Below are 23,038 nucleotides of genomic sequence, written 5' to 3'. Positions count from 1 at the left end.
TCTGACAACCACATCATATACACAAAGTCTGGCTTTCACACAAGTATATAAAGAAACACCACGTTGAAAGACTCCTAAATATTAAATTTAAACATTGAAATTATAAAACCATTTCAGCTAAGCTGTTTTAGAAATGTCCAAATAGTCCAATAATATTTTGAAATAAAATTTAATTCATTTTTTTCAGTTCTACTTAGAAGCTTAGATATGTACAGTGAGGCTGTCCTTACTTTTAATTCATCTTTCATTACTGAGTTCTTACATACAGGTTTGGTGCACACTTGGTGCTTTTTTTTTTAAAACATTTATTTTTCTTAGCCCTCCTACTGCAATAAATTGAACATTATTTCCATTTAACATCTGAGGCAACTGGGGCTCAGAAATATTTGGTCAACTGATTACAGTCCTACAGCTAATAAGCCCAAGAATTAAGACTCTAACCTTGCTCAAACTCAGTCCTTCCAACTATTTATAATCAATTTTTAGCACCCTGAAACTTTTAGAAGAAAGTTCAGACTTCCAGTTTAGGCCACTATCTACCTCTCTGCTTTCACATCCTGCTCATTCTCCCGTGTAGCCCAGCACAGTCATCACATGGAACTACTAACAGTTCCCAAACAATGTCCGTATGCTGCTTAGGCCTCCTTCACTGTATCTTCTACCTGACGCCTTTTATCACCACCCTCAACCATACTCACCCTGGCTAACTTCTCCTACTCATCCTTCAAGATCTGTTTCACTTCTTCAAAACTGAGATATACGGCCCTTCAACAGGGCACCACCACACTTACTCACTTCCCCACTGGGTAGTCTCTGTCACTAAACTTTCAGCCCCTAGAGGGCAAGATCTGTGTCTTATCTTTACATCTCTAGTGCAGATCACAGAACCCGAGCACAGTAGGTATAGATAAGTGCTTTTTTTTGTACTTAGGACAGTCTTGCTTAAATCTAAAGTTGTTTAAATCTAATCTAGCCTTGCTTAAATCTGAATTGCTATTTTATCATTTAACAAGGTTATATGACAATTCATTTAGCCCTCTGAATTTCAATTTCCATACATATAAAAAATAAGAAAAACACTAATTGTGCTATTTCCAAGATGTGCTGAGAATCAAAGAAAATAATGTGTGCTTAGAAAAATGTCAACTATTACACATGCACATGCAAGTAGCAAGAGTAAACTCCTTTATGAATGAACTACCTATTTGTTTAATACTTCAGAAAAACCTATTAACATTATTAAAGGCATTCTTTGTTAACTAAAAAAACTGGGGAAAACAGTTCCACATTATGGGCAAACTTTTCACTATAATGAACAGAATCACATGTAATATCTTTCTCTAAACTGCTTCGAAGAACTCTGGAAATGATATTTCAATATTCAAAGAAATAAATTTTAGAAGTATGATATGAAAAAAGAAAATCTGAAGAGTTTTTGCATTAAAATAATTTTCCTTTTTCATAAAAGGATACTTTATCTATCTAAAAGTTAAAAGTATGAACATTGATCAAAAGCCACACTTCATAGCAGACAGAATAAATAAAATTGAATTCCTTAGTTATTCTTTTCAAGACTTCCCAAAGCCACAAAGGTTATGAGTATTAAAAAGTACCTTTTGTACTGAATCAAATGTCAGAACGTTTACTTAGCTTTTTTACTTCCACATTACATGCAGCACTTATTCAAAACCTCTTAAATGACAGACTACAAATTATAATAGTCTTCTAAAATAAATCCATGCTCTTTACTAGAAACCTAGAAATACCTGTTAGTAACAAAACCAATCGAATTGTTCCTCCTTAAAACTTAAGTTCAGTATACTTTGGGTCCCATTGTGGAAATTGCTACCCATTTGATTTACATAATTTTACCATGAATGTATTTGGATTGGACATTAAATGAAATTTTTTACCCCTAAAATAAGCAAGCTTCATTTTCTTCTCAAATAAAATAAGAAAAAGCAATTGGCCAGAAAAATAACCATTACTCCAAACATGCTCCAACTTCTCATAACAGACTTAGATTCCCTGAAATTTGTAATATAGCTGGTAGGAATGTTTTAATTTCTTCTTCTTCTTTTTTAAATCAGTAATTCATTCATCTGGTTTAAAATTCAAATTAGTTCAAAAGGGTTTAGAGTAAAGAATTTACCTTTCATTCCTTCCGCATTGAACAAACCAACACTTAATTCCTTTATAACCTTCCAGAAGAATTTTACATATATACAAAAAAATAAGAATCCCATTTATATCCTTTTTCACACAAGTGCTAACTTACAATCATACTGATCTGCACTCTTCCTAACAATGTAGCTTGGAGACTGTTTTATTCTAGTGTTTCTCAAACATTTTGATATCAGGAACCCTTTATACTCTTAAAAATAACTGGAAATTCCAAAAAGCTTTTATTTATAATGTAGGTTGTATCTATTAGTATTTACCATATTAGAAACTAAAACTGGGTTTTAAGACTATGTATTAATATATTCTAAAATGACAATAAGCTCATCACATTTTAACAATTTTAATGTTAAAATACAGTTAAATATTTTATATTATAAACTAAGTTATATGTAAATAACTATATTTTCCCCCCAAAAAATTAGTAAGAAGAGTGGTATTGTTTTTACAGTTTTGTAAGTCTCTTGAGAGTGGCTTAATAGAAGACAGCTGGATTCTCATATCTGCTTCTGTACTGAATCAGTTGTGATGTGATGTTTTGGCTAAAGTAAAAGAAGAAAATCTACCTTCACACAGATATGTAGTCAGAAAAGGAAGGCATATTTTAATAGCCTTTTCAAATAATTGTAGATATTTTTCTCTGAAACTTGACAAGTGGTAGTTTCGTAAAGGTTAGTTGGGATATGAATCTGAAACTATCAATGAATTCTTGATACTCTATTACATTAAAACCCATTGTTCTATCTTCTACTTTGAATGGGTCTTTTACAGATACATTTTATAGCATTACAAACCTGTCATTTGAAAAATACTGACTCACTGAGTTATGTACATCTAAATGTTGACACATTTCACTATACAACATCAAAAAAAGTTATCATCATCTACCTCATCAGAAAAGTCTTTTTAAGTACTGGGATGCTATCAAGATCATCATTGTAGATACAGGTTTTCCAAAATTCTAATTTTCACTTCAAAGCTCAAATTTTCTCACTGGCAACAAATACCGTCAGTTGTTTTCCTTGAAGTGACACACTTCTTTCATTTTTCAGAAAATGTTTATTAAACGCCAGTCTAAATAACCATAGTTTGTCAGTCATTCTTTCAAATAAAAGGAGTGTTTTATAGGGGAAAACACTAGCTTAATAGCTAGCTTAGCTCAAAACTCATATAACCACAGAAGCGCTATTTTTCAAAACAATCACTGTTACTTTAGTATACAGCTTCCCATTTCTTCACAAAGAATATTTTTCTAAGTACAGGCAAAGTCACAATTCAATAAAATTCATATTTTTCATTGCTTCATCTAGGACATTCTTAAGTGCAATGCTTTTGTTTTCTGCTGTGAGTCTGTAGAGGTGAAAATGCTAAGGCACCAAGCAGTTTTACCCCCAGACCCAACAGCCACACAGTGAAAAGGGAAAATAAGAGCTTAGTAGTATTAGAAAAACAGACCCCCTGAAAAGACTTCAGGGACCCTTAGAGGTCCTCAAACCACTTTTGAAAGAAATCTATTCTTTTAAGTACAATGTTTGAATGTACTATTTATTTAACCAGTCCCCCATTTGATAGCTTGTTGCTAATCTTTTATTACCACAAGATGTTGCAATGAATTACTTCATACAGATGCTATTTTGTAGAGAGTAATTTTAAAGAAAAATTAAGTTTAAAAGAAGTAGAATTAGATGATAATCATGTATCATCATATAAAAACAAAATAATTTTGGTACTTAAGAGTTTTATAGAACCAATCTGCTAAATATCCCTTAAAAAAATATATATACATACACACACATATATATATTTGCTTACTAAGTATATTCCTTAATTATTTTTAACTTTGAAAGCTAGATAAGGAAGCTTGGTCAGTTACTCTAATTAGACATATATTAATTTTTAGAACAGCATGACTTGTTTAAATAATTTTACTAGCCAACAGACAAATATACTATGGTCTAGGTCAGTACTGCCCAACAGAACTTCCTGCGATGATGGAAATGTCCTATACCTGCACTGTCCAATATGGCAGCCGCTAGTCATGTGTGACTACTGAGCACCTGAAATGTATTTAATAAAACAAACTAAGAAAGTGAACTTTTATGTCATTTTAATTTTAAAGTTACATGTGACTAAATGGTAACCAAACTGGACACTGCAGATGTAAAATAGAAATAAGTTCCACAGTTTCATAATTATATCCCTCCTCTTCTATCTACGCCCTATCCCCATCCCACCAAAATGAAACATGAAAAAAATTTAAGAATATTTGCTTTTATGTTCACAAAAACGTTGTAGTTGCCTTTAAATAAAGAAATGACTTTCATATGTTATAATGAAATAAGGAGGAAGAAAAGATGGGAAGGAGGGATCTAATAAACATAACAAGGCCACTAACATATATCTTTGTGGAAGTAACACATGTTCACTGAAATTTTTAAAATTAAAAATGCAATTATAGGAAAACAACCACTACCAAGAATGGTAGATAACTACCATCAACATTTTCTTCTGTTCTTCTGTGTGTATGTTTTATAACAAATATGGAATTATTTTGTAATCTGCTATTATCACTCAGCTATATATATCATTGGCACCTCACAGACCAAATGTATTTCAACAACGTGATTGTAATGACTGCCTGGCCCCACCATTGTCTACTTCATCAGTCCCTCTTCATTAGGTACTTAAAACCAAGCTCTGCTGTCTGCATTATCCAGGTTTGCATGGTACTTCTACTCCAGATTAGCACTTCAGCGGTGCAAATGTGTTGCGTGTCATCAGCAACAATACAATCTTACATTTAAACAAAAAATGACACCACTAGTTGCTTGAGAGAGACCAGTTTCGGGAACTATGGTACATTTGCCTAGGCCAGTGAATTTCAAAGAATGCTGCTCTCCAAGTCACCTGAAGGGCTTGTTAATGATGCAGATTCCTTTGCCACAAGTCCAGACTCAGAAACTTTCCAGAAGTGTATATTTTTAAAGAGAACTTCAGGGGATTCTTTAAACAGCTGGCCCAGCAGCTGTTAAGCATTTAGAAGCCTGTACCTTAGACCACTTCAAAGGAAAGAGAGGTGCTCTATGGGAAGGAAGTCTAGAGGATCCAAGAAAGAGCAGAGCAGTAATTACCCACCCTACACAAGGCATTTATTGCATGACAATAGTGACACTGCAGCTGCAAACTATACTGAAATCAATGAAAATATGATACACTAACATTTTAATATTAGTGTTAAGACTATAGGTGAATTGTTCTTTTTAATTTAACAGCTTCTTGATTATTATCAACTTCAGTGATTATGAAGTTATTAAAGTGCAATGGTGAAGTTCTAACTCCACTTAGAATGCAGAAAGCCACCAGAGAACATCAGTCCTGCCCTGATGGTAAGAAAAAGCTAGTTAACTAACCTACATCATCAATTTTCTGAGCTCATCAGAGACCTGAGGTCACTACATTTTACAACTGCCATGTCCAACCAGGTGAACTGAATTCCAAAGCGTTACAAGCTCTTCTAAGGAAAGAAAGGACACGTGAACTGTTTCTCTCTGGTGATGGCAGCCACAAAAGCTGGTACAAGAACAACCGAAGCTGAAATCAACCATTAAAGGCCAAGTGTGAACTAGCAGTACAGAATCCCTGGGAGCCTCAACACAAGGGCAGTCCATACCTACTCCCCAGCTCTTTTCCATGGGTTTCCACTGGGCCTTTGAGATGAATAATTGAGGGCAGTGAAAGAGATCAAAGAGCCACCTTCTATGGCACAGATGTGCTAGGCCTGTCAAGGTTTGAGGGTGGGGCAGGAGTCCCTAAGGAAACCCACGCACACTGCGGGCCCATCACGGGTAAACAGCTGCTGATTAGCTGCCTATGGAAGACATGAATGAAAACTGCCTATGCGCCGGCCCCTACTCACCTACAAAGCAAAAGCCATTTGTTGAAGGGAAGGGGTAAGAGATCCACCTGAACCCTGGTGACCCTTCTTTTACCTGAGGCAAAAACTGTCTACTGTGGGGGGATGGACAGGGAATTCTCTAGCCCTCCTGTCACAGCAAAGGTCACCAATCACCGAGGAGGGGGCAGAAAATCCACTCATGCCCAGGTTTCTGCACTACTACAAAACAGAAGCATCTTGCTGCTGAGGGAAGTGCAGGAAACTTGCTCACTCCTAAAGCCCCCCATGGATGCAAGGCGAAATTTGGTTGCCACAGGGTATAGGGGACAAGAGGTGCAAGGGGTAGGGAGAAAGCAAGAAACCCTCCGGACCTCTAGACCAGGGGTCAACAAACCAGAGCCTGCAGGCCAAATCTGGCCCACCACCTGTTTTTATAAATAAAGTCTGACTGGAACACAGTCACGTCCATTCATGTATGAATTGTCCACAGCTGCTTTCATGCTGCAACAGCAGAGTTAAAGATGCTGCAATAGAGACCACAAGGCCCGTGAGGATAACTACTATCTGGCCCTTGGCAGCAAAAGTTTACCAACCCCAGTTCTAGACCTTGAACTGAGAAGGAAAAGGCTATCTGCAAATGGGGTGAGGAAGAGGGAGATGAGAACACTGAGAAAGCCCCACTTCCGAGGGTTCAGGTGCATGGGGACTACCTATGACTGAGGCAGGAGTAAGAGAACCAGGGAAAAAAACCCAAACCAAAAACCCTGCTCCCCACCCCCGAAGCCTTGCACCAAGTAACAAGCAACAGCCATCCACTCACTGCTGGGAGAGGGCAACAGTGCAAAGAAAGGCCCCCACCACAAAGCAGGGCCTGCTAAGGGCTGAGGATAGAGCAGGAGCACTGAAAACCCCCTCCTGATTCACACTAGGAACAGAGCAGTCACTGTCCACTGCTAGAGAATCTGAGGCCTTACTGGTTATTGAAATGATAAAACGCAAACCCAAGTCAACTACTAATACAACTGATTCAACTCCTCACACCAACAGCCCAACAGAAGAGTGGCAGGCCCATTACTAAACATAAATATTATTTATGTCAGTCTCTACTGATGCTTTTATACAATGTCTAGCATTCAGTTAGAAACACCAAAAAAGTAAGAAAACACACCCACTGTCAAGAGTTAAACAGTCAACAGGCCCAGACACAGAGATGCCCACAAGTTGGAACTATCATACAGAGACTTTAAAATAACTATGATTAATGTATGTTATGACCCAGTAGAAGAGGTGGGAAACGTGCATAAAAAGATGGGGAATTACAGCAGACAAATGAAAAGGTTTTTTTTAAGTCAAACAGAAATGCCAGAAGTTTTCAAATAGTTCCTTCATAATCTTTTAACATTTTAACATTTATTCCTATATTACCAAGTATGACTTCGGCATTATGGATACGATACAAATGGATCTGAATGCTCTCTTAATATTATTTTCTGAATGAAACTGGAAATTACTTTTTATAAAAAATTTGCCTCTACATGACTAACTTTAGCAAAAATGAATAGCGTGTAATATACTTTTAGTCTAACCAACTTATTCCATGACTTTCCAGAGCAATACCACTCTGCCAACAGGCAGATTTATCAAGGCTCCAGAAGCAACACTAATTACACCTAAGGCTGACAGAGATGCTACATAAAACTGGAATTTCTTTCCAAATAGACAAATACATACATCTGGCATTATATTCTCATCCATTCCCATTCCTGCTGTGTAGATATTGTTTCCATAGTAAAGTATCCAAAAAGCGTAGGTTACGTAGAAGGTAAATGAATCTCGGGAGCTAGTAGGAACTATAATGCACATCTCTGATGCTCCTAATATAAGCTGTACGGATGATTTTCTAATTAAAAGCAACAATAAAAAAGTCAAGGTGAGTCTAAAAGACAGTAGAAGACATTTCTCTCTTAGGTCTCTTAACTTTCAAAGTTAACTGCTACTATCATTACTATTACAATTATACGGAAATTTCTTCCCCGCTTATTTCTAAGATAAGACTTTCCTCCTTTTCCAAATACTATTTGGACTTGAACACTAAACAAAATTAAAGCCAAGCTTCTGTGATCCTGTATTCCTTTAGCTTACCCACATAACAATGAGATAAACCTAGGTTCTAATCTCAGCTTTTTAACTGACTAGCTAGGTAACAAAGAACAGTTACAAAAGGTTCAAGATTACTTCATAAGAGAAAATATCCGAAGTCAGATGAAATAGGAGGACCTCTCAATCTCCTATATGCCTCATCTCTTTTACCACTGAGCAAAACTTCCAATTTAAGTACATAACTGTCTCAAAACAAAAAGTTTGTTTTAAAAAGAATACAACTCCTAAATGTACTCTACACTCTGATAATAAACAACTGCAAATAATTATTCATTATTTAAGTGATTTGACTCTCCTGCTCATCATAAATTCCATTTCCTGAGTTAAGGATGCTGTTTTAACTGGAATAAGTAGGTGGTTTTAATAATCTCAGCTGTAAGGCAAGCATATGGTTTTTATTTTTGTCAACTAGTAAGTACTTTTACTGGATCTCTTTGGGGCCTGGCATTATGTTAAGTTCTATAAGGACACATGAAAAGAAAACACAGACCCTGCCTTCAAAGGCTGGTAGTAAACTTATTAGAATTATGATCTGAATGGAAGCCTGTAGACTGATAGAGGGTTAAGGCGTCTCACTGGCAAATTCTCTAAGAACAACTTCACTGTAACAACTACTTTAAGTTCTAGTTTGGACTTAAAAATAGATCTCCAAATACTTATTCAGAAGGACTTTCTGGGGACTTCCCTGGTGGCACAGTGGTTAAGAATCCGCCTGCCAATGTAGGGGACACTGGTTCGTGCACTGGTCTGCGAAGATCCCACATGCCGCGGAGTGACTAAGCCCATGCGCCACAACTACTGAGCCTGCGCTCTAGAGTGCGCGAGCCACAACTACTGAGCCCACGTGACACAACTACTGAAGCCCGCACACCTAGAGCCTGTGCTCTGCAACAAGAGAAGCCACCACCGCAACGAGAAGCCCGCGCACCATAATGAAGATTAGACCCCGCTCGCCACAACTAGAGAAAGCCCACGCACAGCAACAAAAACCCAACGCAGCCAAAAATAAATAAATAAAATAAATAAATTTATTTTAAAAAAAAAGAAAGACTTTCTGTGAAGAGATAGTTACCAGTTGGCAGTGATATTTACCTTACTTGAAATCTATGTAGAAAGGATAACAATGTTCTATCTAAAAATCTTCCTCACTATAGCAAGGAGTAAACAGCATTATCTTCGGAGAATGAAAGATTTTTTTAAACACACTTTGTAGCTCAACAGATATAGAAATTATAGCCTTTAAAAGGTATACAAGCTTTCAAATGACTGCATACAACTAGTTGAATTATGCTGCCACCCACTGGACAAAACACAAATAGCAAAGCAATCCTTGGCCCATTTTAAACAGGAAGATAAACTTGGTTTCATTTGTTGGCAGTTTGGCAAGAAAGCTTTTACAGGTAATCTGGCGTCTATGAAGACTGAAGCAAAGTTAAGTCATGCTGACTGATTATGATTTAGTTTCTATTAATTTCCATTATTAATTGGTTTGAGAGTTAAATTATATTTAACTCAACCAATATATATTTGATATATTTAGCTTAAAAGACATTAAAATTACTCTAAATTCATTTAAATTAATGGTTTAAACGCAATTAGTTAACTTCCTTTAAAATAGCTGACAAATACTCATTTAAACTATTCTAAATTCTGCCTTATTTGAGAATAAAAACTGCACCATTTTCCTTTTCTGCTTCTGTCTTTGTGGTCTCTCCTCCTCAGGACCCTGCACTCAGGTTAGTATTATCAGTGCTGTTCCTAACAATTCAATGTTATTGTCCTGGCCTGGGAGCCAAAATCTCTGTTTAAACACTGTTTCTTGGTGGTAATGTACAGTCTAAGTTCCAAACCACTGACAAAGAAACTGTTGGAAGAAACACACTTGCTAGTGGGTTCCTGACTATAAAGCTACTAGATCAAAATACCAGAATATTTTTATTTGGCCAAAGTGAAAATATACTCTCAATTTGATGAAGTATATTAACATATACAATAAATTTATCAACATTACGTGGGGAGAAAATGCCTCCCAACTGCTCTAGTGGATTCCGGATTCAGATGTACACAAAAATAATCAAATTGTCTAAGTGTCATTTAAAACAGTTTTAAGAGTGAAGGATGTTATATCCATGAAGTTCAATTATCCAAATGGTAGTGAGATAAAACAGAATCTTCTAAGTATTATCAATTCATATACTGATTTTACCAGTCAATGCCCCCCCAAAATCTCAGTGACTTAACAAAACAGAGCTTAGATAAACAAAATGTGGTATAACCAAACAATGGAATGTTTTTCAGCCAAAAAGAATGAAGTATCATGCTATAAGCATGAATGAACCTTGAAAACATGCTAATAAGTAAATTAAGCCAGATACAAAAGGTCACATATTGACTAATTCCATTTCTATCAAGTGGCCAGAATAGGCAAATCCACAAAGTAGATTAGTTACTGCCAGCGGCTGACAGGAGGGGAGATTAGTGAGTGGCTGCTAATAAGTGCTGGCTTCTTTCTGGGGTGACTAAAATGTTCTGAAATTAGTGATGATGGCTGCACAACTTCATGACCATACTAAAAACCACTGAGTTGTACACTTTAAAAAGGTGAATGTTAGGGTATGTGAATTGTATCTCAATAAAAAAATAACAAAAATTTTTAATGTGTTTAAAAAGAAAAAAATATATAGCAAAGTTTTCTTTCTCCCATGTTACATGCCCATCTTGAGGGTCTGCTTCATGTTATAATCACCCAGGGACGCAGGTTAAGGGAGCCTCTACCACCTAGAACACTTGGCAGAGAAAGGGAGACATGGAAAATTGCACTGCCGACCTTAAAGGCTCAGATCTTTGGGTAAACGCCTCACCAAGCACACTTCTCTTTCTCTTACAATCCACAGGCCAAAGCACTTGACCAAGGCTAACTTCAATGGGATAGAGAAGTACACTCCTGACTGGAAACATCTGATTAATAGCATTAAGACCAGCATATTTACCTAATGAGCACTTAGTTCAATACCACACAGGCCAAGAGAAACAAGTAAGTCAGGATTCATGCCCTTAAGAAGCTCCTATGGGCTTCCCTGGTGGCGCAGTGGTTAAGAATCCGCCTGCCAATGCACGGGACACGGGTTCAAGCCCTGGTCAAGGAAGATCCCACAGGCCACGGAGCAACTAAGCCTCTGAGCCGCAACTACTGAGCCTGCGCTCTAGAGCCCACAAGCCACAACTACCGAGCCTGCATGCTACAACTACTGAAGCCCACGTGCCTAGAGCCCCTGCTCCACAACAAGAGAAGCCACCGCAGTGAGACCTGTGCACCGCAACGATGAGTAGCCCCTGCTCACTGCAACTAGAGAAAGCCTGTGCGCAGCAACAAAGACCCAACGCAGCCAAAAATAAATAAATAAATAAATAAAATACATAAATTTATTTTAAAAAAAAAAAAAGAAGCAGCTCCCAGTGTTGCAAAGGTGACATCCTGCTGGTAACTAAATATATCCCAAGTGCTAAACTAAGTACTCTAGCAGCAACACAAATAAAGTGCTACAGCAGCAAAGAAGAGAAAGTGATTAGTTAAGCCTACCGGGAATAGAGAAGTTAAAAACTGGGAAAACCCTAACAGACAACTAGAATGCCCCCTCTGCAGAAAGGGAAGGGAGGAAAGAAATAGTGGCACAAGAAACTAAGAAAATACACAAAGATAAAAAGACATCCTCTCCCACATTTAAATTTTAAAAGCAAAATACTGTTACACTATCTTGCTGAGCTCAGGTGTAAAGAGCCTTGAAATTCTTGTGAAGGAGTATGGTCTTTGCTCTTTAGGTAAAAGGAGAGGCAGAAGGTTGGGAAAATGAATGACATGACACGTCTAAAAAATAAACAAAATGGATTGAGGGAAGGTGCAGGATCAAGATACAAACTAGAAATCTTTTTCTATTGTTCAAGAAAGTACGACTAAGGACCTAAACTAGGGAAGTAGCAGGGGACAAATTTGAGACATTTTACAAGGGAGAAAATCAGCAAGACTTGTGACTCATTTCATATCTCTATCCTACTACTCATCACATTTCAGTATATTAAAATGACCATCGCACATTTCCCCTAAACAGTACAAAGAACAAATCCATCTTATTTATCACTGTACCCTTTGCATCTAGCACAATGCCTGGCACGTGGACACTAAATGTTAGCTGAACTAATAAACATTCTAAAACCACTATCATTCTCCTTCCCTCTCTCAAGTCCCCACTACCAACTTCTAACAATTCCACTGAAACCAAAATGATCTTTAAATCCTCTAATCCCACCTCTCTTCCAACTTAATTATTGTCTTATCTATCCTGTTTCTTTGATCTCTGCAATGTGCCCCAGACATCTCTTTCTCCCTTTTCATTGCCAACAGGTTCACAATTTCTCATCCAAGATTCCTAGGGCCAGATGTGCCATAATTCAGAGGATTTCAGATTTAGAAGGTATTATGGTACATATACCATATACTATGTAAAATACCCAGTAGAGATTGGGAATATCAATCCATTGATATTTCTGGGAGAAAATACATGAATGTTCCCAACTAAGTTCCTTCCTCACATGAGTTTAAATCAAATTTTACTCCAAATGAGTTTGGGCACCAAACTTAGAGGGAAACAAATCCATTTTCAAAGCTTTTTTTCTATTTTTGAATTACAGATAAGGGACTGTGGACCTGTAATTCATCTAGTCTACTGTAATCACATCTCATTCTTTCCTACTCCAATCCGTCTTGTATCGATCTTCCTAAAATGTAACTCCTGGCCTTTAAGGCCTTCTACAATTTGGCCCCAGCCTGCCTTTTTCATCCTTATCACCTCCCAGTCTCCCTCAAATACCTCACATTCTATCCGCATAGGACCACTCCTTGTTACCCAAACCTCTCTTACCCATAAGCCTTTACTTATGGAAGTTCTCTCAGAACACCCCCTCCCCAAATATCATTTTTCATGACGTATTTTTAACGCCATCTTCCTCTTCATCCCTCCATCTGTCTGTGATCATTTCACCTTTAGTCTGATACAGCACTTTCTTTATTCTGCTTTGTACCATAGTTCCCTGAATATTTCTTATTGTTCCAAAGGTACACTAGCAGAGATTGTGACTTAATTCTTTTTTGGGGGTTTCATTTGTTGTTCTTTTTCTAATTTCTTGAGATAAACGCTAAAGCCACTGATGTGTTAATTTCTCACTATGATTGTGGAGTTGTCTGTTTCTCCTTTTGGATCTGTTGATTTTTCTGGGTATTTTGGGTCAACACAAATTTAGAATTATTATCTTCCTAGTAACCGAACGTTGTCATAATAAAAGGTTCTCTTTATATCCAATAATGCTTCTTGCTGTGAGTCTACTTTTTATGGTATCAATGTAGCTATATTGTTTTTCTTTTTTTGGCTAATGTTTGTATGGTGTATCTTTTTTCATCACTTGCTTGCAATCTTTCTGTCTCCTTATATTTTAGATGTGTCTCATGTTAGCAGCATTTAGTAAGGCTGCAGAATGTCATTCAGTCCAATAATTATTTACTTTTTTAATGCAGCATTTTGTCTTCAACATTTCATGTAATTGATACACCTTACTATTCTTCTATTTGTCGCATCTGTTCTCTGTACCTTTCTCTACCCTTTCTTGACTCCTTTATTTTCAAATTATTCCATTTTCTCTATTATCTTGTTAATTACACGTTTTACTTTTTTTTTTAGTGATTACCCTAAGGTTATAGACTGCATCCTTGTCTTCCCATAGTCTGAAATAAATGAGTACTTTTACTTCTTCCTCAACAATGCAAGGGCCTTAGAACATTTTAAATCCTTTTATCTTCTTCCATCTTCCATGCAACTGTCATGTGTTTGGGTTATTTATATTATACCCTAAAAGACATTATCACTATTATTATTCTACACTTGCATATTTATCCTTGTTTTCCTTCATTCCTACTGATTCTCCAAATTTTCATCTAGGGACATCTTCTTTCTATCTGAGGAACATTCCAGTATTTCTTTAAAGTTAGAGATTACTGGTGATGAATTCTCCCAATTCTTTTTTTTTTTTTTTTTTTTTTTTTGCCGTATGCGGGCCTCTCACTGTTGTGGCCTCTCCCATTGTGGAGCACAGGCTCTGGACGCGCAGGCTCAGCGGCCATGGCTCACGGGCCCAGCCGCTCCGTGGCATGTGGGATCTTCCCGGACCGGGGCACGAACCCGTGTCCCCTGCATCGGCAGGTGGACTCTCAACCACTGCGCCACCAGGGAAGCACTCTCCCAATTCTTGTCTAAAAAATGTATTTCTCTTGGTTTTATGATCATCTCACCTCCTAATATAACTACATATTTCTGACTGAACGTCAGACACTGTTTATGAAAAATTATGGAAACAATTTGATGTCTAGGATAATGTTCTTTCTCCAGGAAGAATTTACTTTCGCTTCTGGTAAGCAACTAGAGGAGCCAGCAAATCCAGACCATCTGAATCCAGTCAGGAATCAAGTGTCAGCTACAACAAGCTAGTCTGTAACTTATTATTCTTACTATACCTGGGATGTGATCCTTTAGGTTTGGTGGGACCTGACCTCCAATTTTTATTACTCTATCCCCATAAACCCATCAAAGCTCTATTAAATTCCTCAGCCTAGCAGCCTCTTCTTCCAGAATAAATAGGTGCCTCTAGAAGAGAAATGGCGCAAGTGCTAGTCTCCCGTCTCTGGATTTCCTTCTCTTCCCAGGTCTTGGTCCTACAATTCTTCATTTTTTTATTAGCTCCCTGGCCCATTTTAAAAATTGTTCTCAGCAGGAGGGTTGGTCTAAAATTATCTACCTTATCAATCATATGTCGACGGCTGTACCTAACACAGTACCTTGCATAGTTATACAGGAAAGAGCTAGCTACATTAAGTTCCCCACTAGGTAGCCCTGTAACCAGTCAACCAGCTCAGTTGTTTTTATACTGTCCAAGAAATCAACTGTGATTGAGAAAAGCAACGAGGAGTCTTTAAGGTTTTGGAACAAGAAAGTACGCCCATCAAAAATGAGCATTTTTAGAGGATTAGTCAGTCAAAAGAACAGACTGCAGAAAGGCAGACCAGTTAGGAGAGTACTGCTCTAGTGCAGGCATGAACCAATAATAAGGAAAAAGATGACAGCAATGGGAATGAAAGGGGACAGAAGCAAATGAAATTGCCGTATTCTATCAACCTTGACTATCACCCGGAAATAACAGGTAAGGGAGAAAAAAGGAGTCAAAGGTGAATATAAAATCTCAAGTCTGAGAGTAAAACTGATTTGAGAGAAGAGGAATTTAGATTCAGACATGAATATGAAGTATCTGTAAGAAGAAATCCAAGTTGAAATGTCGAATAGGCATTTGGAAAAGCTGGTTTGAGCCCTCACCAAAAGTACAGTGATTGCTAAAAGTTTCAACAGAATTTGCCAAAACTGACCAGAATATTGTTTACTGAACTAATAAACCAATTTTAGTATATCAAAAAATCAGAACTGGAAATTCACATTTTGAGGTTCTGGAGGCATGGAAAAAGGAAAATAAAATAGAGATGTTCATTACCACATTTAAAGAACAGAGGAGTGAAGCACAAGCGGAGGTAACGGTTTAAAAAAAAAACTAACGCAAAATATATGTCACAGTTCAAACAATCTAGTAGTAAGTAAAAAGTAAAGATATACATGTAATAAAATACAAGAGTAAGCAGAATACTAAGTAGGTTTAGCTATATAAGTAGTTTAATAAATTTAACAAGAAAAAATTTTAAGTTGCCGGTCAAAAAGTCATTGTTTCCAAAATGAAAACAATATTTATTTTTTTAAAAAGAGGAAGCAAGTTAGATTATGTTGTTATATTAAAGCATTTAGGTTCAACAAATTAAAATAATCTTTTACAATCTCTAAAAACCAGTATTCTCTAGCTTTTAAATCAGTAACTGGGGAATAGGAAACATTATTTCATACACTCTTCAGTCCCTCCAACACTGATATATGGCTTTTGATAGAGATAAGTAAGTCACTCTGGGCCATGTAAACTATACACACACCAGTAGCTATTTTAAGATGCCCCTGAGAGATAAGAGGCTGATGCCCTAAAGGTTCAACTCATTGATTTTATCAACCCCAACACTAAATTTCTGATTATCTGTCAAATTCAACTCATCCCACACTCCTGTTCTAGCTCATAATAACAATATATCATTACTAAAATCAGAGCTGCAACTGCAAACAAAACACTCCACCCAAATAAAACTTTTCTGGCTCATGGGGCCTGGCATACACTCTTGCTCTGTCCCCAATGAAAACTGCCCTTAAGGTCTCTATAAAGTAGAGATTACACCAGGATTATGCCACATACTTGCAACACTGCATAAATTAATGTACTGGATTAACTGAACAATGAATAAATTCATTGCCTAAGCACCTAGAGACACAAAGATTAGTGGTCATACAAAGCTAATTATGCTACTCTTCCCACTGGTCAAATTTGATGCTGAGCATTCACTCAACATTTGCTGAGCTGTAACTGCCAGGCACTAAGGATAAAAACACAAGCCCTCAAAGGAGGACAGGGCTGTGAGGTGGCCAGACATGGTCGCAAAAACAATACAGAGTTATTGCCAAGACGCTACGAATGCACAGAAGAAAAAGTTCCAATGGCCTGTTTGTTTGCTTGTTTGTTTGAGGGGAGTGTGAGGGTTCTAGGAAGATTTTACACAGGTGGACACAAATGAGTTTAAGCCTGAGAAAAGAATGAAGAAGCATTTGCCAAGCAGGAAGCAAAGAAAAAATATCTTAGAACTGAGCTTAAAGCAACCAGGTGTTTCAGTAAAGCCACTTCATTTTAACGTTGAGAAAATTCACAAGATGATATTAGCATTTTAATCAAGAGGCACACAGTTGCTGAGTGGCAGAGTTGAGACCAGAGCCCAGGTCCCCATGTTTTTATCCACTTTACCCTGCTATTTAACAATGGTTCGAGTTTACATTCTTTTACAAAAAAGATCATTTCAAAGTAAGATTTTTTTATAGTCCCATATTGCTGAACTCAAAGTAGGACATGTATGGATTCTAAAAACAAGCTAAATTCCCCGGTTTTACATCGTATATTACCTTCACATTTATCAATATGGTTTTTTAAATACTAGCATCAAAAGAGCTATCACCCTTGTCTATGTTATTTTTTATTTATTTATTTATTTTTGTGGTACGCGGGCCTCTCACTGTTGTGGCCTGTCCCGTTGCGGAGCAACAGGCTCCGGACGCGCAGGCTCAGCGGCCGTGGCTCAGGGGCCCAGCCGCTCCTCGGCACGTGGGATCTTCCCGGACCGGGGCACAAACCCGTGTCCCCTGCATTGGCAGGCGGACTCTCAACCACTGCGCCACCAGGGAAGCCCGTCTATGTTATTTTTATAAGAATTATTCCTGGGCTTCCCTGGTGGCGCAGTGGTTGAGAGTCCGCCTGCCGATGCAGGGGACGCGGGTTCGTGCCCCGGTCTGGGAGGATCCCACGTGCCGTGGAGCGGCTGGGCCGGTGAGCCATGGCCGCTGAGCCTGCGCGTCCGGAGCCTGTGCTCCGCAGCGGGAGAGGCCACAGCAGTGAGAGGCCCGCATACCGCAAAAAAAAAAAAAAAAAAAAAAAAAAAAAAAAAAAAAAGAATTATTCCTATTATTAGTATAAAGCAAAAATTCTTTAGTTACCTAATACGCCATATTAGTAATGGTAGGGAAAACAGGCACTCTGAAACGTATAGAACCAGTGGAAGCATATAACTTGGTACAACTTTTGTGAACCACAAAATATGGACATAGTAAATGACATGCCAGGCAGACCTCAGAGATACTGCAGGTTCAACTGCAGACCGCCACAATAAAGCAAATATCAATAAATCGAGTCACATGAATTTTTTGTTTCCCGGTGCATATAGACGTTATATTTACACTATACCGTAGTCTATTAAGTGTGCAATAGCAGTATGTCTAAAAAAAACAATGTACATACCTTAATTTTAAAATACTTTGCTGCTAAAAATAATAATAAAAAAATAAAATACTTTATTGCTAAAAAATGCTAACCGTCATCTGAACCTTCAGCAAGTCACAGCAGTAATTCAAAGATCACTGATCACAAATCACAATAACAAATATAGAAATAATGAAAAAGTTTGAAATATTGTGAGAATTACCAAAATGTGACACAGAGACAAGAAGCAAGCAAATGCCATTGGAAAAATGATGCCGAAAGACTTGTTCAGCACATGGTTGCCACAAACCTTCAGTCTGTAAAAAATGCAGTATCTGTGAAGTACAATGAAGCGAAGCATAATAAAACTTACAAGATTGATTATTCCCTGTAGCACTGTTAGTAACAGCAAAAGACTGGAAGCAACCTAAATATTCATGGATTAAAAAGTGGTTAAATAAATTGAGGTACATCAGTAAAGCAAGGTACGATGAACTATTATGCATTCCTGATAAAGAATAAAGGAGCTCTACAGACACTGACAGGGATCTCACTCTCCAAAACCTCAGAAACTTACTCTCTGAACCTCAGTGACTCTCAAGTATTAGTACCCTGTGCAGCCCATCCTGGGCAAGTAACAGGTTACCTTTGTACTACTGATAATTGATCAAGCAAATTCATGCCAGAGAATGTAGCCAAGTGGCCTTCCAAAACTGTCAATTAGACTGAGCTTGATAACGCAGTACTATAGTGCCCTCTAACTTTAAAAAACATTTTACAGTAATATTCTAATTGTAAGAATGAAATGTAGTCGTATAGTGCTTACAAAATTAAGTACAAGAAAAAATTCTACACAAGCAGAAACTGCAATATGACAAATAACTAGCAAATCACAATTCTATCAGTCAAATTAATGACTCACGGGATGGCAAAGCATACGCGTAAAACATATTATAAAATTTCCAATTCACATTTCATAGATAACTTTTATAAGCAAGACAAGTAATTATTTTATCCTTATAATTTGAATTGAAATGGTTCGCTTTCTGTTTTAGAACATTTAATATTATTTTAATAATAGGAACACAGTATTCATAAAACAATCTTTTTTGAGATGAGTTCTTTGTCGATCTAATGAAATCTCTGGTACACCCTGCACCCCAAAGACCACCAAGACTTCATGTTAAAAAACGAGATCAAACTCGGATTTCTACTAGAAAAGCTTTCACTATCCAACAGAGAGTAAATATTTCTAAACATTCATTTGCTATACATTTCATTCAGCAAGTGATGCTTAGTATGTATGAGATACTGGGCAAGGTACTAACAGCACAGTAATGAAAACAGACATGCTCCTCTGCCCTCTCAGGACACAATACTGGGGTGGGGAATGTGGGGAAGGGGAACAGCTAAACCAGAAATTACACAATGAACTACCATGAAGTACTGGGTGTTACAGTAGCACAGATGAGGGGCTCCCAAACCTGACTTGGGGAACAAGGTATCAGAGAATGTTTCCCAAAACAAATGATGTCTAAGTGGCAGCCTAAATGTTAAGTTCACACTGACCGAGAAAATAAGAGCGCAGAAGAAAAGGAACAATGTTTCAGGCAGTTAAGTAAACATGGCAAAAGCCAAGATGTGAGATGGTACCTAAAATGTTCAAGGAACTGAAATAAGTTCAGTATGCAGGAGCAGAAAGGTAAGACATCAGGCTGCAGAAATAAGTAGGAGTCAGAAAGTGAAAGGCTTCCTAAATCATATTAAGAAATTTAGAATTTATTCTAATAGGAATATGATAATCAGAGCTGTACTTTAGAAGCAGTCACTCTGACTGAAACGCAAGATTCTAGTTAGATGTGTTAAGACTAGAGGCAGAGCACCAACTAAGATGAGTATTTTAGTAAAACACTTGAGATGATGTGGCCTGGACTGGGTGGTGGCCAAGTGGACAGGAGCCAAGAGAGAAATAGAACATAACTAGGATTCAGCAGTAAATCAAACGTGGGGATTCAGAGAGAGGGTAGAGTCAAGAATTAGTAAGCAGGGCTTCCCTGGTGGCACAGTGGTTAAGAATCCGCCTGCCAATGCCAGGGACATGGGTTCGAGCCCTGGTCCGGGAAGATCCCACATGCCACGGAGCAACTAAGCCCGTGAGCCACAACTACTGAGCCTACGCTTTAAAGCCTGCGAGCCACAACTACTGAAGCCCGCGGTCCCTAGAGCCTGTGCTCTGCAACAAGAGAAGCCACAGCAATGAGAAGCCCTTGGCGTGCCACAACGAAGAGTAGCCCCGGCTCGCCGCAACTAAAGAAAGCCCGCGCACAGCAACAAAGACCCAGCTCAGACAAAAATAAATAAATAAATTCATTTAAAAAAAGAAAAAAAAGAATTAGTAAGCAAATCATTCAAAGCTACAATGCGCAGATCTCAGGTTTCATCTATGGTTTACATACAATGCCTAGCACTAAATATATTTATTAAATGAATAAAGGTTCTGTATTTAATGGCAAAAAGATGACGAAAACAATTTACACTAACAACAGGAAAAAGATGTATTTGGCTATGATAAACACAGCTCTGGCTATACTTAAAAAAAAAAAAAACAAAAAACACAAGGTAAGTGAGGAGAATATCCAAATAGCAACCCAGCACTTGCTAGAAACTGTAGATATTTCAGAATTGCTGGAGCACTTCCTAATTGTGGTGTGGACCCTGGTGATCTACTGCTGAGTGACTTTTCTGCACATCTTGTAACTTCTACACCACAACTAAAATGTGATCTGGTCCTGGAATAAAGATAGTACCTGACCTTCAAGCACTGGAAACTTTACTGAGGCAGGGAGGGGCAGAGTAGGATCAAGAAGCCAAGTGCTTCCTTAAATAAAATATTTCCTGCAACTTGCCCCAGATTTTACAGCTGGGATGATGTTCATCTGTAGAGGGTTTATCAACAAAATGCTGACTTCAGTTGTTTATATTAGCAAACATTAGAAACTGGTAGGCAAATAACACTTCAAAGATAATAATTTTCAAAAAAGTTCCAGAAAAAAATTAGAATATACACGTTTATAATATAAAAGTCACCAAATACTGAGGTTAACAGAATAAGGTTTTACATAAAAGAAATATTGCATGGTAATAAACAGAATTAAAGTCGGAAATACATTTAATTCAAAAATGTCCACAGTTTATGTCAAATTTTCAAATTAATCTATTCCAAAGATAAGACATTTGATCAATATTCATCTCTAAAATATTTATATATTTATATCATAATCAAATGAACAAGCCTCCAAAGGTATAATATACAAGCTAATTCCAACCAGTCAGAAAATCCCAAAGAAGCTAAAACCAATACCATAAGTTCTTTACCTGCAGCTCCTTTGAGACTCTTTCTAAGTGATTAGTTATCTTTTTAATCAGATCACTATACATCTGTTCCGAGTGCTGCTGGCATACACATTTATACACACAACTGTGGGGAGGAGGGGAGACAGAAAAACCAAGTTAATGATTTTAAGGTTGAAGCACTTAATTCAACCTAAGGTTAAGGCATACCCTCAATATGTAACCACTGGTCAAATAATTAATTCAGGCCTCAAAAAGTGACTAATTGCAACTCTTAAAACAAAAAGTTATCCTGCCCCAATCAGTGTTCATATGGAAGAGACATTATCACCAGCTACAAATAATCTTTTTGAGTATTCTATTAAATGTTTTATCAGTATTAGATAATCTAATATTGGGTGATTATCTGAGAGTCTGACTACGATAACTACTTATAAGCCAGTTTCTCTCTCGTTTTAATGAATGTCAAAATAAGGAAGAGAGTGACAATCAGCAGGTTTCTAACTAACAAAAACGTTTGCTGTGTAAGCTCTTTGTGCATCACTTGTGCAGAACAGCACAGTTGTCACTTCCTCCTCTGGTGACTGGGCTGATCTCACAACCCACCCCAGTCCTCACTGACTTGCTACTTCCATTTACCAGGAGCTGGGAAACAAAATAACCAAAGATAGTTAAACTTGTGTGCCACAAACATCAACAGATTAAGCTAACATCTCCCTGTGATACTAAAACTACATATTTTTTGTCTTTTTCCACTGACCTCTATAATTTCTGCATTATGTATGGTGGGCGTGGCAGGCTGAGGTAGGATTAACACTATCTTCATTTGAAAACCAATTCTGAAGCAAAAAGTATAAATCAAACCCCCAATCCACAAGTACGGAACATATAAATAACTTACAGAGCCTTAATGTAGGTATCATATATTATATGCATACAAACTGTCATAATTCAAGTTGCTGTAAACTTCACTATACCCTCTAAAACCCAAGCAAATTAAATCTTGACTTACCTGTATATCTGTTCATAGGATATGGGGATATAGTCACCAGGACTCTGAGTTAAAAGCTGATCTATGGCACCATCCAATTTTGGCCAGTATGTGCTCTTATAATCTTCAATAGTTATAACATTCATTACTAAAAGTAAAAAGTGAAATTAATATTACCATGTGCCACATGTAAGATAAACACAAATCAGTTCTGCGTTCTCGAACTCCTCCCACTGACTCTCCGATTTTACACTGACACTGTGTCACCTAAATACAACTCAATCATTATCCCACTTCCAATTTCAAAAATCCCAACCTGGCCAGGGATTTTAAGCAGCCATTAATTATGATTTAAAAAAGAATTACTATGAATCTGTTCATCTTTAAAAATAAAAACAAAACAGCAATTATCTCTGGTTCCCTTTCCCGCTTTCCGTTATCAGTGGAGAGTTCTTAACATGCACTGACCCTCAAAT

General features: G+C 37.4%; 1 protein-coding gene across 2 annotated transcripts in view; it reads right to left on the bottom strand.

The window, feature by feature from the left end:
- Positions 1 to 23,038, bottom strand: part of CACUL1 (CDK2 associated cullin domain 1) — a 70,959-nt gene that overhangs the window by 26,607 nt on the left and 21,314 nt on the right. For both annotated transcript variants that reach the window (XR_013824332.1, XM_079900500.1), the window contains exons 2-3: positions 22,584 to 22,710; positions 21,596 to 21,698 (exon numbers count right to left, since the gene is read on the bottom strand). Coding sequence is in view for 1 of the 2 variants with exons in the window: in XM_079900500.1 (XP_079756626.1) it covers positions 21,596 to 21,698; positions 22,584 to 22,710 (230 nt within the window). In the remaining variant the exon portion in view is untranslated. The remainder of the gene's footprint in view (positions 1 to 21,595; positions 21,699 to 22,583; positions 22,711 to 23,038) is intronic.

This window comes from Stenella coeruleoalba (genome assembly GCF_951394435.1).
Source record: "Stenella coeruleoalba genome assembly, chromosome: 16".
Classification (NCBI taxonomy): domain Eukaryota; kingdom Metazoa; phylum Chordata; class Mammalia; order Artiodactyla; family Delphinidae; genus Stenella; species Stenella coeruleoalba.
Note: the sequence above shows the minus strand (reverse complement) of the source record. Positions and strands in the feature narration are given on the sequence as shown.